The sequence below is a fragment of the Thunnus maccoyii genome, chromosome 6, assembly GCF_910596095.1.
Source record: "Thunnus maccoyii chromosome 6, fThuMac1.1, whole genome shotgun sequence".
In the NCBI taxonomy this organism is placed as follows: Eukaryota; Metazoa; Chordata; class Actinopteri; order Scombriformes; family Scombridae; genus Thunnus; species Thunnus maccoyii.
In genome coordinates this window covers 31,634,085-31,651,630 of record NC_056538.1, presented here as the reverse complement: position 1 = coordinate 31,651,630, position 17,546 = coordinate 31,634,085, and the positions used below count along the sequence as shown (strand labels likewise).

The window sequence follows — 17,546 nt, the reverse complement described above, 5'->3', positions numbered from 1 at the left end:
ACTGAGACTTTTCAGAGAATTAAACTATCTGTGAGGTGATTTTTTTAAAAGATTTACATCTTAAGTTGGTACCGATGGACTTGTAGCTGAGTGGCACAGAGAGAAAAGGATGTCAGAAAGTATTCAGAGACAGACTAACACATTCTAAGTTTGGATGTTTCGTAGGATTTGTTGACTATAAGAAAATAGAGAATAACATCAGACCTCTCCCTTACCTTAGGTGTTTATTATTACTCTGCGTGACACAAACGAACCATCCAGAATGTCACCACTCTCCCAAAAAAATCTTCACTCTCAAGGTGTAAAACTCAAATTACTACTCACCAAGATAAAAGCATAAGAGCACACTCATACAGTATTATACACATACTGTACAAGTATTCAATGATTGATGATTCTTTTTATTAATCACCATTGTCCTGTCTTCTGTTTTCCATTGAAATGAATCTATAACCTACTTCAGTATTACCAACGTCTCCGTGAACGTTATCTGTACTGATCCTTCTTAGAAAAGCAGACACATAATCACTGAATGATGATGTTGCTTAACGCTGAAGTTCAGATAAACATCATTCAGCATCCTCATATTACTAAATGAAGAAATGCATCTAGAAACAGCAGCAAGAAACATGGGACTGATGATGATGATTGAAAGATGGAGCAGAAACAGCTCATCTAGGCCAGATGATCACAAGTTGATTATCACAACTTCACAACTGTCAATCAAATACCGTGTTTCGGTGACTTCGGACGCTATCGTCGAGGCAGGGGCTGGTAGGATGCGTTTCACTAGAAAAAAAAAAGTAAAAACATAATATTGTGTAGGAAAAATATTGTTTTTCTGTCTTATCCCTTTAAAGGACAGGTTCACAGTTTTTCAAGTGTGTTTTTTGTGTTGTAATCATTCCTCCTGTTCATACTGGCTGTTAAAAGATCCTTCAAATGTGCTTTCAATGTAAGTGATGGAGGCCAAAATCCACAGTTTTGTCATTTAAAAGTTGATGTGAAGCTTATATTCAGCTTCAGCAGTCTGAGTTAGTCATATCAAGTGGATATCTGACACATTTACAGTCTTTTTAGCATCAAATTCCCTCTTTGTGTTTCCTCGGACAGTGTTTTTCTGTTGAGCTGCAGGTGGAAGTATAGTAACAAAAAGAGGGACTTTGGCACTAAAGAGACTGTAACGTTGAAAGATATCTACTTGATTTGACTCATTTGGACGCTGAAGCTTCATATTAGCTTCAGATAAACTTTGAAATACATTTTGTCCTCCATCACTACCATTGTAAGTGCATTATGAAGGGATCTTCTAATGGTCAGTATGAACAGGAGGAATGATTACATCAAGAAAAACATGTTTCACTGTTCATTTGAGCTCCTGACTGTTGTTTTAAGACACACTCAGGAAAAAAACGGTCATTTAAGCTTCTTGTGACCCTTCAGTTTTATCCTGCAACCCCTTTTTGGAGTCCTGACCCCCAGGTTGGGAACTCTAGTTAAAGGAAAAGCTGAATAACAAGCTTGATGTCATTCATTCATAACATCCTCAAATGCAAATATCTGATAATAACTAATGTTTTTCTCAGTTGCATTCAGAAATCTTTATTATTTATGCATTTATTTTATTTGTAAGGGACCATTTACAGTATTAAACATAAATGCATGTAATAAAAAGTTACACACTGTAGTACACCACACACACATACACACAATGTCAACTACAAATAAAGCAAGGCTGCTTGTATACATGTGAAAACCAATAAAAATGTAGAGTCAGTGGTTACAGAGCGAATGAAAACGAAAGGCTTAATCCATTATTTCATGGTGTTCATCACTTGGTTTTCAATATATTTCAGTTCTTTTAGTAGTCAGGGTAAACATGGTCCCTTTTTAAGTAGAAAACCTTTCATTTCCTTCATAGGATCAGCTAGATCTGTGTATGCTGTGTTGGTTATCTGTGATCTGAGAAGCGAGCAGCACAGGAAGGAGGTTAAAAAAATGCTTATGATCATTATATATGATGAAGAAAAAAAAAACAGGTAACAGGAGCAACTGGTGCAGCGGATTAAGAGATGGAAAAAGTAATTTTAACTACATTAACCCATAATTATTAAAAGCCCATGATCTCATGTTCATATTGGATGGTTCAGTATAGATAATCTAGCTTCTACGCATGGGTATTGAAGGAATAATTATAATAAGGTATTTCACATCTTGACAGAAAACAGCTCAAGCTTTGTGATGATGCAAAGAAAAAATGATCAGGAAATAGAAGTGAAAAAAAAACAACTAATAGCAGAAAAGTGCTTGGGGGCTGGCCCTTGATCCTGACCTGATAAAGACAAGAGACAGCAGATGAGGAAGACGCTTGTGATGACGACGCGCTGACTGGACATGGAGCGCAGAGTGCTGATGGTGTTTCTGTCTCTCTGGAGCTCAGGTAGGACTCTGGTTTAATAACAGATGTAAACGGTTGTGAGGCAGAGAGAAGCAGACCTGTAGTGAAACATCTGTAATCAACTGCTGCTTTCAGGATGTTTATCTATGTGGTCAGAGACAGATAGAGGTGTGTGTGTGTGTGTGTCTGAAATCTGACAAATCAAATGGGATAAATACCACAGTCTGTTTCATGGTGGTGGTGGCAGCATTCCTCATTACCCAGAGGACCACAGACTGGCAGCTCCTATAATATTGATATTATGTGAGAAAAATGCTGCAAGCTACAACAGAATGTAGGCTATGTAAGGATGATGTAGTAATTCAAACTAAGATAAAAATGGATAAAGATTTAAATACTACACAATGACACGTAATTATTATATATGAATATTTCAAAACATTATTGTGAAGGTTGAAATTTTATACTAATTACTCGGAAATTTTATGAGTAATTTGTAGGTATTTAATGGTTAATTTTCTTGACAATTAACAGAGACGGTGGCACAATTTGGTACAAATGATAAGAAAAAGTTATTTTGTTACTCACTCATTATATTTGGGTTCCTACATAGTTGTTAATTTACAAAAAAACTTAATAAATTAGATCCTTGACAATTCTTTAACTAACAGAAAATACTTTGTGTGTCAAACAACACATTAGCATATTAGGTTTTTTCAGTAATTTGCTAAAAGTAGTTGTGGTTTAACTGGGCATTTCTTTGTAATTCGGTACTATACGGGAAATGTGCTTATTGTAGAGTTTTTAAGAAACAATCCAATATGCTAATATGTAGTTTGACACACTTCAAAATATTATTGTGAAGGTTGAAATTTTATACTAATTTCCTGGAAATTTTCTGAGTAATTTGTAGGTATTTAATGGTTAATTTTCTTGACATTTAACAGAGAGGGTGGCACAATTTGGTACAAATTATAAGAAAAACTTAATTTGTTATTAGAGTTAATAGAGTTTTTATGAAACAATCCAATATGCTAATATGTAGTTTGACACACAAAACTTCACACTGAAAACCAATATTTTTCTGTCTGTTACAGAATTAAGAGTCTAACTTTTGCAAATGATCTATGAATGAACCCAAATATAATGAATCAGCACGTACCAGCTAAAACAATTTCACACTTTTTTTGTTTTTTTCTCATAATTTGTACCAAACTGCACCACCTTTTCTGTAAAATGTCCTAAAAATTAACTGTTACATACATGCAAATTACCCAGAAAATAACTAAAAGTTAAAGGAACTGTAAAATAAAGCGTTACCACAGTAGGGTATATTAAATTCAAAGTTAAGCCAATAAACCCCACCACATCCTGACCTGGGAAATACATGGCCAGAATCATCTGTTAGAGGGCCCAGGGGTAAAAAAAATGCTGTTAGGCCCCCCTTTTGACCCCCCACACATTTTTTAAATTTATATCCACCAACTAAGCACAATAGAAACTAGTATAATAATACTGGGATTAAAATGTAATTTTTTTTTTTTACAGCTTTTAAGTGTTTTCTATGGAAGCCCTGAAAGGCAAGCGAGAAAAAAAATTCTGGAGATTTCTATCTCCTATCCAATTTCTAAGTCTGATCCTAATTCTTTTCTCTCTTGTGTTCAAGAGAGAAAAGAATTAAGAAGGTTTCTAAGTTCCATAAAAAAAAAAAAAAAATTTCATCTGTGAAACAGGTGAAAAAAAAGTGTTTTGCCAGGATCATTTTTCTAAGTTTTTTCTTTTTTTTCATGTGTGAAAGTAACAGGTGAAAAAAAAATCTGTTGTTCTCTGTTGTAATACTCATTTCTGCCACAGGAGAGCAAAGCACATGAAAAAAAACCAAAAAAAACTTCCTGGCAAAAAAAAATTCACTTATTTTCACAGGTGAAAAAAAACAACAAAAAACAACTTAAACCTGGCAAAACTTTTTTTTCAAGAGAGACACAAGAGAGAAAAGAATTAAGATCAGACTTAGAAATTGGATCTCCATCTCGCTTGCCTTTCAGGGCTTCCGTAGTTTACAAAGACACTACAGTATCTTAAACCATATTAAATACATTGTTATTGTTATTATTGTAGATTACAGTGCTGCTGTTTCATAAGCAGCATGTACATTTGTTTGTGCTTATTTCAAATGGAGTTGAAACCACAACCAACTGGCACAAACTGGCACTGTGCTGGTGTCTGGTATTCAGAGCAACACCTGGTGTTTCCTATTTGGACCTTTTCTCCATGTAACAAAACTACCAAACAGTCCAAAAAATGTTTTTTTAATTAAAAAAAAATAAGAAAACAAATAAGAAAATAAACTTTTGTTGTATCTGGAGCTCTGCTCATACCAAATCTTTATTTTCATGTTTATTTTCTGTTTTTTCTCCTCAGTGCTCCGAGCTGAACATGTTTCAACAGGTAAATGGAGAAATAAAAGCATTAAACAAACAGTATTTCAAAAGTATTTCAGTATTTCACATTTTATAAATAAATGAAAGTAACTTCACTTGATTCACTGATTACTTTTGTGTCTCTGCTCAGCAGTACCTGATGATATCAGGTTGGTGGGAGGAGCCAGCCACTGTGCCGGCAAACTGGAGATGAAACACCAAGGAGAGTGGAAACCAGTGGATTACCAGTACTATGACTGGAACCTGAGAAATGCAACTGAGGTGTGCAGAAAGTTGGACTGTGGCTCTGTTGTTTCAATACAAAGAACAAAGGATTCCTCTCCTACATTGGACACCGTGCCTTTCTTTTTCATGCATGAATCAGTAGAGGTCATTCATTCAGATGAATCTTCCAACCTAGAGATCAGCTGTTCAGGTCAGTGTCATTAACTGTGTCAGTAAACTTTACAGCTAATACTGTTGTTTAGCTTCTTTCTTTGTCACTGTGATGACATATGGACCATGTAAGCACAATCCGGGGCCCCTGAGAGTCTGGAGTCCCAGAGCCATTTTGATAATCCAGGGATCCAGTTCACAAAATTCATGAATGACTGTCACAATTGTAGATACATTTGTGAGTCACTACATTCCTCTCACATGCTCATGCAGGGGTCACAACAATTCTCAAAACTAACATAAGAGGAAATGATTTTGTGTTAGAAGTCACAGCTTGCATTTCTATATATCTCTCTATATAAACCAAGGAATCTCTGTCTGTCTGTCTGTCTTTCGGTCTGTATGTATGTATGTATGTATGTATGTCCTCTGCGTATCTCGAGAACTGTTCATCCGATCTACTTCATACCTGGTGGGTGGATCGCTGGGGAAATGGAGAAGTGCAGTGTTGTTGTGTGAAGTTGTTTGGATGAGCGGTTCTTGAGAAATTTATAAAAATACCTCATAAATAACATTGATTTGCTTCTTCTTCTTCTGCATATGGATTTAACAAGCAGAAACACAGACAGCGCCACTCTGCCATTGCAACCCACACTGTGATTGGAGATGGGATTACATCCGTAGTAATAAGAACTATGATAGAGAATGAATTGGAAAAAGTTCAGAGAGTTAAGCTCTATTTCTGTTCCTCACATGTGAGAACTTTGTATTTATGTTCAAGACATAGTGCAGGATGTCGAAGGTACGTTTTGAATGGTCACTACAGTTCATCTGATCAACTTCAGCTCAACTCAAAATTGTAGTCTCCAGATATTCTGCATGTGAGGTGTTAGGGAGCATCGGTAAATTGTAGAGTCTATTGATAGTTCGCATGTGAGGTGTTTAGGGAACATGGGTAAATTATAGCATCTGCTGATAACCTGCATGTGAGGCATTAGGGAACATGGGTAAATTATAGCATCTACTGATAACCTGCATGTGAGGCGTTTAGGGAACATGGGTAAATTATAGCATCTACTGATAACCAGCATGTGAGGCGTTTAGGGGACATGGGTAAATTATAGCATCTACTAATAACCTGCATGTGAGGCATTTAGGGAACATGGGTAAATTATAACATCTGCTGATAACCTCCATGTGAGGCGTTTAGGGAACATTGATAAATTGTAGTGTCTACCAATCTCATGGTAGTGTCTGCATGAGAGGGGTTTAGGGGAGGGGCACAACTCTCTCTAGATATTGAGAAATCGTCCCGTACCGAACAGTCATGTTTTGAACGGACGCTGCACTAGTATTGCAAATTGTGTATGAAATGTATGAGACAGCCACAGCATGTTTTTTTTTTTTTTTGGCATTTTTGTCTTAAGTAGTCTTTGATAATTTATATGTGGTATGTGGTAAATTATAACTTCTTGTTTCCTCTCTCTAGACTCTGTCAGGCTGGTGAATGGGACTAACCTGTGCTCAGGCAGGCTGGAGGTGAAGTCTAACACGTCGTGGTCCTCAGTGTGTGAAGATGACTTTGACCTGCAGGATGCAGAGGTGGTGTGTAGGGAGCTTGGTTGTGGAGGTTCTGCAAACCTCCAGGCGATGCCGTTTGGGGCTCCAGTGCTGACCAAAGAGTTCCTTTGTGGCGGCCGTGAGTCGACTCTCCTGGACTGCAGAAGCTCAGCGACAGACACCTGCTCCTCTGGTAAAGCTGTTGGACTCACCTGTTCAGGTAAAAGAGAAGAGGTGTGGGACATTGTACAATTTAAGAAATAAAATAAGAAAGGGTGGATATTTTAAAGGCTGATTCCAGTATTTTAAGACTTCATTTATTTAAAATCAACTACTTTTAGTCCAACAAAAAACAAATGGTTCAGTTCACACTGCCAGTATTTTATTCCTAGCACTGAGGGACACTTAAATTGTGACCTCAGTATTTCTAAAATCCTGGCTTTGGTTTTACCACTGATTGCAACACTGCTTGCATGGAAGTCAGTTCAGTTTTGTTTCAAGCTGCTGTCATTTTTTTTACCCAGAGCCTGCTGATGTCAGGTTGGTTGGAGGAGCCAGCCAATGCGCTGGCACACTGGAGATGAAAAAATGGGGCGAATGGAAACCAGTGGATGAGACGGACCGGAGCCTGAAGTTAGCAGGTGATGTGTGTGGACGGCTGGACTGTGGCTCTGTTGTTTCAAACAGAAGAAGAGAAGAGATCTCACATGGATTTATGTGGAGAATCGAATCTGACTGTGATGAATCTTCACTGATTAAATGTTCTACAAAAAGTGTATATTCCTCTTCCAAGCTGGAGATAACCTGCTCAGGTAACACCATTAATGATATTTAATGACAACGTAAAGGGTAGAGAAGTTTGTAACTGGAACTGTCAGGGACATTCACAGAATACTGCTGCCACTTCTTAATATAAATCTTAATCTTCATAATCTTAATATAAATAGTTTCTGCTGCTCATTACCAATCTGCCATCTTTAAAGCTGATGAAACATAAAAAGGGTCATTAGTAGTGATGAACCCATACAGGAAAATAACCTGACTGCAGTTCCTCTTAGCTCTGTGGAGTGTTTTAGCATCTTTCAGGTCATTTTTCAATGTCACTACTCTCATCTGTGACATTTCCAGCAGCAGCAGGCAACTGTTTTCAGCAAAAAGCTCAAATAAACCCACAGAACAAACCTGCCCAGCAACAAACTGTAGACAGAGTAGGTTAGTGACAAGCTGGTGACCATAGTTACCGTCACTGAGCTATACTCTGTTGTTTATTGCATGTTTTATTGACGGTTGTACTGATGTTTTATTACTGCTTGTCGATTATTGTATCACTGATCTTAAATGATGTAAGGTGACCTTGAGTGTCATCAAAGGCGCCTTTAAATAAAATGTATTATTATTATTATTATTATTTATTTATTATCATAGTGGAGCATTTAGCAGCTTGAGACCCAGATATTATTTTGTTAGGAGTGGGTGGAGATGTGAACAGAGCTAAAAGGAGAGACCTGGTGGCAGAAATATGACTTTAAATGAATGTTAATATTCATTGTGTACATAAGTGACAGTTTGCTAACATGTCCACCATATGATATGGTGATGATATGTCAGTGTTGTGTTTACAGCTTGTTTCAAATTCTTCCAGTGACCAAAAAAACCAAACAAACACTTGATGCAGATTTACTGTGATATCAGATATTGCATTGTGTACTTAAAGTTTAAAGGATAGGTTCATAATTTTTCAAGTGGCTATAATTTCAGGTGGCTATATGAGCATTAAAACACGTTTTTCTTTCTTTCTTTCTTTCCTCTATTTGTTAGACTCCGTCAGGCTGGTGAATGCGTCTACTCTGTGTTCAGGCAGACTGGAGGTGAAGTCTGAGCAGTCGTGGTCCTCAGTGTGTGAAGATGACTTTGACCTGAAGGATGCAGAGGTGGTATGTAGGGAGCTTGGTTGTGGAGCTCCTTCAGTCCTCCAGGGGGCGCTCTATGGAGAAATGCAAGCTCTAGTCTGGACTGAAGAGTTCCAGTGTAAAGGAAGTGAGTCTGCTCTCCTGGACTGTGGACGCTCAGGGTCAACTAAGAACACCTGCTCATCTGACAAAGCTGTTGGACTCACCTGCTCAGGTGGAGGTTTGATTCAGGTTAACATCATGTTCTGTTGCAAGTCACTTTCACTAATCATTCACTTGTCTTTTGTTCAGAACCTGATGATGTCAGGTTGGTGGGAGGAGCTAGCCGCTGCGCTGGTAGACTGGAGGTGAAACACCAAGGAGAATGGGGGACGGTAGATAACGATTTGTGGAGCCTGAAGGAAACATCCGTAATATGTAGATGGCTGGACTGTGGCGCCTCTGTTTCAGCAGTAAGGAGAGAGGATAGCTCAGGACGACCTGCGTGGTTGATCAACTTTTCGTGTGTTCAGTCTAAATCTACACTGAGGGAGTGTGTGACATCAAAGAGTAGTCTTAGTGACTCCTGCCTGGAAATCACCTGCTCAGGTAACACCATTAATAACATCAATGTTACAGTGTCAGAAGTGGATTTCGCTAGCCTGAACTGTAAAGTTATGCAGGACAAACGCAGTAGAAAACTGTGATTGTACTAGAAGCTCATTGCTGTAAACATCCAGGAGAGCAGCAGGTCTGTCTCCCAACCTTCCCTCCTCCCTTTTTTTACTGACTAACCGGAGAGCTGTGGCAGCATTCATGGCACGAAGACAAGCACATTTGGGCTCTGCTAGGTTGCTTCGTTGTCACAATTTTGTTTGTGATTTTCACAGACAGAGTCTTAAGGCGTAGCCGAGGTGTGGAAAGACTCCAGTGCAATGACCTCAGGATTGCAGCTGTATAATTTGTGGGTGATGTGGTTCTTCTGCTGGCTTCATCAGCCTTTGACCTCTTCCCAGATGGTTTGCAGTCGAGAGTGAAGCAGAGAGTCAATACTTCCAAAGTCTGAGGCCTTGGTTTTCATGGCAGGAAAAATTTGATTATCTTTTTTTAGTTTTAAGAAATCTCACTTCCTACACCATCTCTGCATGGCAACCATCTTATGGTTAAGGTTAAAGAAAGATTGTGGTTACGGTAAATAAAAAGGCAATCATTTAACAAGCAGTTAACTGTAACACCTGGACTGGACTGTAGTGGTGCAGAGGGAGCTCAGCTATAAACTTGTGCAGGATAAATAATTGGAAAAAATAGGTGAATGTTTATAATAAGAAAATTACTTGTCTTGCTCTCTCTCCCTCTCTGTCCACAGAGTCTGTCAGGCTGGTGAATGAGTCTGGTCCCTGTTCAGGCAGACTGGAGGTGAAGCCTAACCAGTCGTGGTCTTCAGTGTGTGAAGATGACTTTGACCTGCAGGATGCAGAGGTGGTGTGTAGGGAGCTTGGGTGTGGGGCACCTTCAGTCCTCCAGGGGGCGCTCTATGGAGAAGTGGAGGCTCTAGTCCGGACAGAAGAGTTCAAGTGTGAAGGCAATGAGTCCGCTTTACTGGACTGTGGAGTGTCTGGCTCAGCAAGGAAGACCTGCTCACCTAGACAAGCTGTCGGACTCACCTGCTCAGGTTAGAGTTGTCGCTGTGATTGGTGGTTCACTGGTTTACTTCTTCCACTTATGATTCTCCTGTCTCTGCTCAGAGCCAGATGATGCCAGGTTGGTGGGAGAGCCCAGTCGCTGCGCTGGTACTCTGGAGATGAAACACCAGGGAGAGTGGAGACCAGTGACTCACTGGTATTCTAAATGGGACCAGAAGTCTGCAGCTGCAGTGTGTGCACGGCTGGTTTGTGGTTCTGCTGTTTCAACAAATATAATAGGAGATTCTTCAGAGAGACTTGTGTGGTGGATCGATTCTTCTTGTGTCCAGTCAACATCTTCAATGAGGGAGTGTCTACTGGAGACTGATGTAAATGAATGCTATTCCGGCCTGAGAGTGATATGTTCAGGTAATATTGGACACATCTTAAAGGCGACATATTCTGTACATTTGCAGGTCTATATTTTTATTCTAGGGCTCTACTGGAATGCTTTTGCATGATTTACAGTTTAAAAAACTTCTTTTTTTCTTACTTTGGCCCCTCAGCCTATGTCTGAAATAGGCCATTTTAGTTCCTGTCTCTTTAAGCGCCCCCCTTCTGAGGAGCCCACTCTGTTCTGATTGGCCAGCTCAGCTCTTGGAAGCTGTCCCTTAGCAGTCGGGGGGTGTTAATTGTCACAAACAGCTTCAACAAACTATTATTGTTTCTATTATTTATTTCTACTGTCATTGTGCTGTAAAGGCTGCAGATTTGTGGTGTTTTATGTTCATGTCTTTCCACTCTGCATGATCTACACGACCATATTGTTAGAAGCTGTCTTTTCATTTTCTGCTTGTTTAGCCAATCATCTACTTCTTTGTTAACAGATTTGCTGGCTAAGCCAATCATCTCCCTCTCTCCCTCCATCGACGGGGTCTCTGAGGCCAAGCAGCAGGGGCCTCAGTTCCTCAGGGGCTCCAACTTCACCATCAGGTGCTCAGTCGAACCACAGTACCCAGGAGGCATGTTCCAGCTCATCTTCACCACCTCAGCTGCAGCACAGAACTACACTCTGCCGGCTGTCAATCACTCTGCCCATTTCCTGTTTTCTGCTGCAGACCACACCCACCAAGGGGATTACAGATGTGTTTATCACGTCTGTGTTTTCTCCCAAAACTTCTCCTCTGAGAGCCAGCGACTCTGTCTCTATGTAGCAGGTAACGTTAAGGAGAATTTGAGTTACAAAGAGAAATGTGACTCTGGTGGTAATTTTTAAATTTGTTTCAGCCTCTCTAACAGATTTGATCATCAGACTGTTTGTCCTTCTCCTGGCTATGATGTCATTTATTGCTGGTATCTGCCTCTACTCTAAGGTAAAGTATGCATCTTTATTCAGTAGAGAATTCAGTTAAATTGGGTTATTGTAGCAGGTAACTACAGATATCTGCTCTCATGTCTTTCCAGGCCAGCAGGGGGCAGAGCCGGGACGTGAGAAGAACACTGGGCTCAGTTGGTGGTTGTGACGGCTGGGGGGTCGATGAAGAGGCTGTTGGTGGGTGGAAAAAGTAGAATCTCTGAGGCACCTGTTCCCTCCAAACACAGATCTGTGAGAACTCTGACGTCTGGGTCTAGATCCAATATTTCTTTGGAAAAATACAATTAGTCAGAGTTGTAATTTAAAGGATCAGTGGGACTGACTTGGCAGAAATGGAATATAATATTCATGAGTATGTCTTAATTAGTGTATAATCACCTGATAATAAGAATTGTTGTGTCTTTTTTAGCTTAGAATGAGCCCTTTATATCTATATAGGGAGCAGGTCCTCTTCTACAAAGCCCACCATGTTGCACCACCATGTTTCTACAGCAGCCCTTAATGGACAAATCAAACACCGGCTCTAGAGAGGGCCTTTTGCGTTTTTCACGAGTTTCGCCGCCACCATAGATTCTCCTACACGCTTGGAAGGGGAGGGGTATTCATTTGGTTGCAATCTGCAACCTCACCACGAGATGGTGACCACTAAATCCTGCACATTGGTCTTTTAACGGAGGTTGTGTATATTTTTTGAAACCCCATTTCTCAATATTTCGTTGAGAACCATGGCTGCCCACAACAGTCAACAGTGTACAAATATTACTTTGTAAAGATTTCATATTTTTAAAACACTTGAAAGATATTTTTTTTCTACACATGATGTTTTAAATCAACCAACCTATTGATACATCAGTTTTAACTGGTTAAGTTTGTACAATTTACTGATGCAAATGTTCAAGTAATATTCTATAAGTTCAAGTAAGTTCAGCAATATTCTATGTTTGTCTTATTGTGAAAAGACCAAAACAATGCATTGACCCCACTAACAACCACTGTATTTATGAATGTATTGTGCCAACCTACTGTGTCTTATAATCGCTACTATACATTTAAAAAAAAACTTATTTTATGTTTTATTATTATTATCTATTCTCTACTTACTTTACTTATGTACTTCTGTCTATGACCTCGTCTCCTTGGGTGGGGTTTTAATTAATCCTTTTTTTTCTCTTACTGTGTTCTCATGAATCTGAGCTGACAATATGTACATTGCAGAAAAGCTACATACTACATGTCATGCTATTTTTTTTCTATGCTCACTTGTTAAAAAACTGGAAAATCTCAATAAAAACATGTTTGAAAAGAAAAACAAACAAAAAAACCAACCACTGTGTGTGTATCAAAGTCTGATATATCTTATTCCTCTGTGCTGTAGACCTCTGCTGTTGTCCAAAAACCATTAAAAACATGTCAATAAGTCACCTTCACCATGAACACACACACTGTGAGTTTTTCTTTAGCTTGAGTCATAGTCCAACATGGATTTTATATACTTTTTTAACCACTGGTTGCAGCCAGTCAGCAGAGAAATGTTTTTACAGTTAGTCTGAAAACTAAAACCAAGAACTTTACACACAAAAGGAGCTGTTAATGTTTTATTCCATCAACCTGCCGAATGCTGCTCAATGACAAAGACTGTTAATAAAGTTAACTGCTGAGAAATTTTACAACAGCACCATCTGCTGGTTGCAGAGAAATACCAGATATGAATATACGATAATAAGTGCTGCTTCATGCACATTTTTGCAACAAAGCTAAGATTTCACTCATAGTTTGTTTGGTCTTAACAATATTTTTATGATGTTTTGCAGTCATTTAGCCCTCCGTCTATGAATGCAGACAGTCTGAGAGTGAGCTGAATATCTGAAGAGCTCTGAGGACAGAGCCTTGATGAGATCTGGTGTGTAATTCCAGACACTACTCATTCAGGCTAAAATCATCCACAGACTTCACAACTGTAAGATTAAACTAAGATCCCCTTCATCAAGTGATAAATACAGTCTGGAAGAGGCTAATTTATGAACACAGGACACCTGACCTAGTATTAATAGTTCTGGGTATCTCAGAATTAAGAGTCAGATTTAGGAACAACAACTCCTCTCCTACAGTTTTTTAAAAAAACAACTTATTCTTATGCATTAGAAAAAGAAAGACATAGGTTGAAAGATTAAGGTTTCTGCTACAGGATAGACTTTTAAACAGCATCTGACAGTTATTGATTATCCAAAGTCCAAACATTAATCCTCAATGTCCACCAATTCTTTTGCTCTTTTTTCTGGTCACCAGATCATATACTTGAGCAAACTGAATATTATATTTAAATATTTGAAGAGAGAAAGGTCCATACAGGAATATATTGTAAATTTACTTTTGCTTTCCTTTCACAGACCTTATCTTTGAAGGAAACAAATTGAAATAGTATTTAACTGTTGTGGACGTGGATATCACCAGTATTATTTGTTTTTCTCGCCATTTCTTTCTTATTATTATGGTTATCTAAAGCAAAACCTCATAATTTCTACTCTCATACTGAAACTTATTACAATCACAATCTTTGTGATTGTGACATAATGAATTCTCTAGGCCCTAAAACCAACCTTAACCATATCAACTACAGTACAGCCTGACCTCAGAGCTAACCAAAACCAAATCCCACCTTAATCCTAAAACAGCCCTTTGAAGAAAAGGGCCAACATGTCCTCAACTTCAAGGTTCAAAGGTAGAAAATCACACACACACACACTAACACACACACTCCATCCCTTATCTCAACCTTAATCTGATCATTTTACACACTAAAACCAAGACGAAACCTTAATTTAACCTTGCAGATGTGAGTCCTCACAGACTGACAGATCCATCAGTACAGACTCACACTAACAAGAGTTTGATGTTTCCCCCTGGTGGCTCCAGATAGAAATACAACAATTTCAATCCTCAAAACAAAGACTCAATGATTCAATTAATAAAGTAAAGGTTTGGTTTCTGTTGTATAAGGGCTGATTTCTTGCATTATATTTGTAAAAAACAACTGTATATATTTATAACACTTACATATTAATAATTCTCTTCACCTGCAGAAAGATAAAAAGTTTTAAAATATGACAAATGTATCCCTCCTTTATTTATTAATAAGACTTAATAAAAACAAACAAAAACAGAAACAGTAGAGAATTAAATTGACTGTTAAATATTTTTGGTTCCAATTATATAAGTATAACTTAATAAATAATTGCTAGTTTAGTGGAATAAAAGTGAGAGTCATTTAATTACTTTTTATCAACCTCTATATAGGTTAGGTAAGGATATAACTGTTGAATATATTAAACAATAGCTGGGTAATGAATGTTGTGTTTGATTTAAAGATGTTTAAGTTGGACTGTTATCATTTCTTTTTTAAATGGCTTGATTAAATTCAAGCTTTATTTAAAAATTTTAAGTATTGTTTTTCGTGTATACAAAATCTTTATAACGTACTGATCTCGATATGGAGAGCCCTGTCATTCAAAACCCCACCCAAACTGCACAAAACCTACCCCGTTACGAGACACCACCTATCTGGTCACTAGACACCACCTATCCAGTTACTAGACACCACCTATCCAGTTACTAGACAAAACCTATCCGGTTACTAGACACTACCTATCCAGTTACTAGACACTACCTATCCAGTTACTAGACACCACCAACCCAGTCATCCTGTGTTGCCACCCAGTAAACAGTGCGTGCCACCTGTACATCAGGTCTAGACTAGGATTTGATTTATTTTATTGTGGGTAGTTAAAGCTGCTGCTGAATCACTGCATATGTCTGAGTTGTCTGGTTTATTGTCCTCTATCCACCAAAGTGCCATAAATATTGCCAACATCTCTGCTGTGAATACTGACATCTGATCTGAAATTTCTGTTTTTTATTCTTAATTTCAGGAATGGTTACTCCAAATGCCACGTTCCCTCTCTCTGGATCCTTTGATCCATCTGTATAAATCTGTAGATACGACAATATCTCTTGATTTCTTTCTCTTGTTATTATTCACTATGCACAGATCAACTTCAGGTTCTGGGATTAGCCATGATGGTACAACTGACCAACAGTCTAGAGGCACACATTAATATTAATAATACCAATTTCCTCTGCCTTAGATTTGAGCTTATTTCCAAAGTTTCTTCTTACTTCTGATTTAAGAGAGGCAATTGAATTTCTGTTGAATTAGACATTGGGACCAGAAATTAGTACCTGTAGTGTGCAGACTGCTGGACTGTGGTTCTGCTGTTTCATCAAAAGTAAGAGCCAGTATTTACAAACCAGTGTTGACTCCATACTGCGGAGGTGTTTATTACTACCTAGTGCCACCCAGAAATCCATCAGCATGGAGGTGACGTGCTCAGGTGACACTGAACAGCAATCTCTTAAGTCCTCTGTATTCAATATCACCTTACAAGCAAATAAAGATGAGAATGGATTTCCTTCTCCAGCCAAACATCTCTTTCTTTACCAACATTGACGGGGTTTTTGAGGGCGATCCAGCAGGGACTTCAGGTGCTTGTGGGCTCCAGTTTCACCATCAGCTGCTCCACTGAACCACAGTATGAAGGAAGCTTGTTGCAGTTTATATTCAGCACCACAGCAACAAAGGAATACACCCTGCCAGCTGTCAATCACTCTGCCCATTTCCTGTTCTCTGGTGCAAATCACACCTACCTGGGGGAGGACTACACATGTGTTTATCACATCTATGTTTTCTCCCAAAAAACCATCCACTCTATCTTACTGTCTCAGGTAACTGCAAGAAGAATCTGAATCTGAGTCCAACAGGAAAATATCACACTGATAATGCAAACTGACTTGAAATTATTGCTTGTCCGAATAAGATAAAAAGTCATGAGGTGGCAACATTTTCCATGTTTCTAGCTGCTGATCAGACTGATCTCATGAATGAATGCATTGATGAAGGACATGCAACCTGTGACAAGTTCTCATATTAAGTCAGATTGCGGGTTTGTAGGTTTTTAGATGTGACGAGTGCGACAGGATAATACATAACCTAAGCTGAACTGGATCTTATATTAATTTGGGTTTTGTTTATAATATTAGGTTATGTCTTTATCTGCGCGCCCACCAATCTGTATTAGTCAGTTAATACAATTATTGGACTGCATGAAAACATATTTAGAGTTTGTGATTTAATTTAAGCATTTATAAAAGACTGGGTAATGAGTATTAATGAGATTTTAAAAAGTTTTTACTTCCATCAATAAAATAAAATTTCTGCAAATTTGTGAGTGGAGTGTGGATCAGTTTATCCAGACAGAGGACAAAAAGATTTATAGCATGTTGTTTTCCTCCTGCACACTGTAAAAAAAAAAAAAAAATCGTAAAAAATCATAAAAAGTCTGGCAGCAAAAGTTGCCAAACACTTATCATCTAATAACAGTAAAAACCCTTTAGTTATTCTACAAAGATTTAATTTAAATGAAGACTCTTGTTTTCATACAGTAATCTTTGGTAAATTCATAGGATTATTCAATCCATCCACAAGAAGTCCCCATCAAAATACAGATTTCTGGATATAAAACATAGAAAAATTATGTAAAATTACGTTCAAATTATCCTCCTTTAACACCCATTAATGATATCTTGAGAGCTTTTATTTTATGTGATTATCCAATCTATTTACAGTAGATCCCTGGTAAATGTTGGTTTTATACTGTGCAAAAAAAATAACATCATGTGATAATAGTTTACACAAAAATAATTCAAATCAAGTGGCTCCACATGATCACAGCTGATGGAGGCCACTGTCCAGTGAGAGCTTGATTCTAACTGATGCCACCTGGATGAGATGTCCCAAACTGATTTACTGCACAATAAAAAAAAAAAAAACTG

The 17,546-nt window shown here is 38.2% G+C and overlaps 1 protein-coding gene across 1 annotated transcript; it reads left to right on the top strand.

Moving 5' to 3' along the window:
- Window positions 1-2,394: 2,394 nt before the first annotated feature.
- LOC121899021 (scavenger receptor cysteine-rich type 1 protein M130-like) lies at window positions 2,395-12,041 on the top strand. Its single transcript, XM_042414566.1, has 12 exons — window positions 2,395-2,440; window positions 4,820-4,846; window positions 4,973-5,096; window positions 6,702-6,994; window positions 7,299-7,586; window positions 8,593-8,898; window positions 8,976-9,272; window positions 10,030-10,335; window positions 10,409-10,714; window positions 11,173-11,502; window positions 11,573-11,658; window positions 11,750-12,041. Exons 1-12 carry the CDS (start codon window positions 2,395-2,397, stop codon window positions 11,852-11,854), a joined length of 2,514 nt encoding a protein of 837 aa, XP_042270500.1. The 3' UTR covers window positions 11,855-12,041.
- Window positions 12,042-17,546: the final 5,505 nt, after the last annotated feature.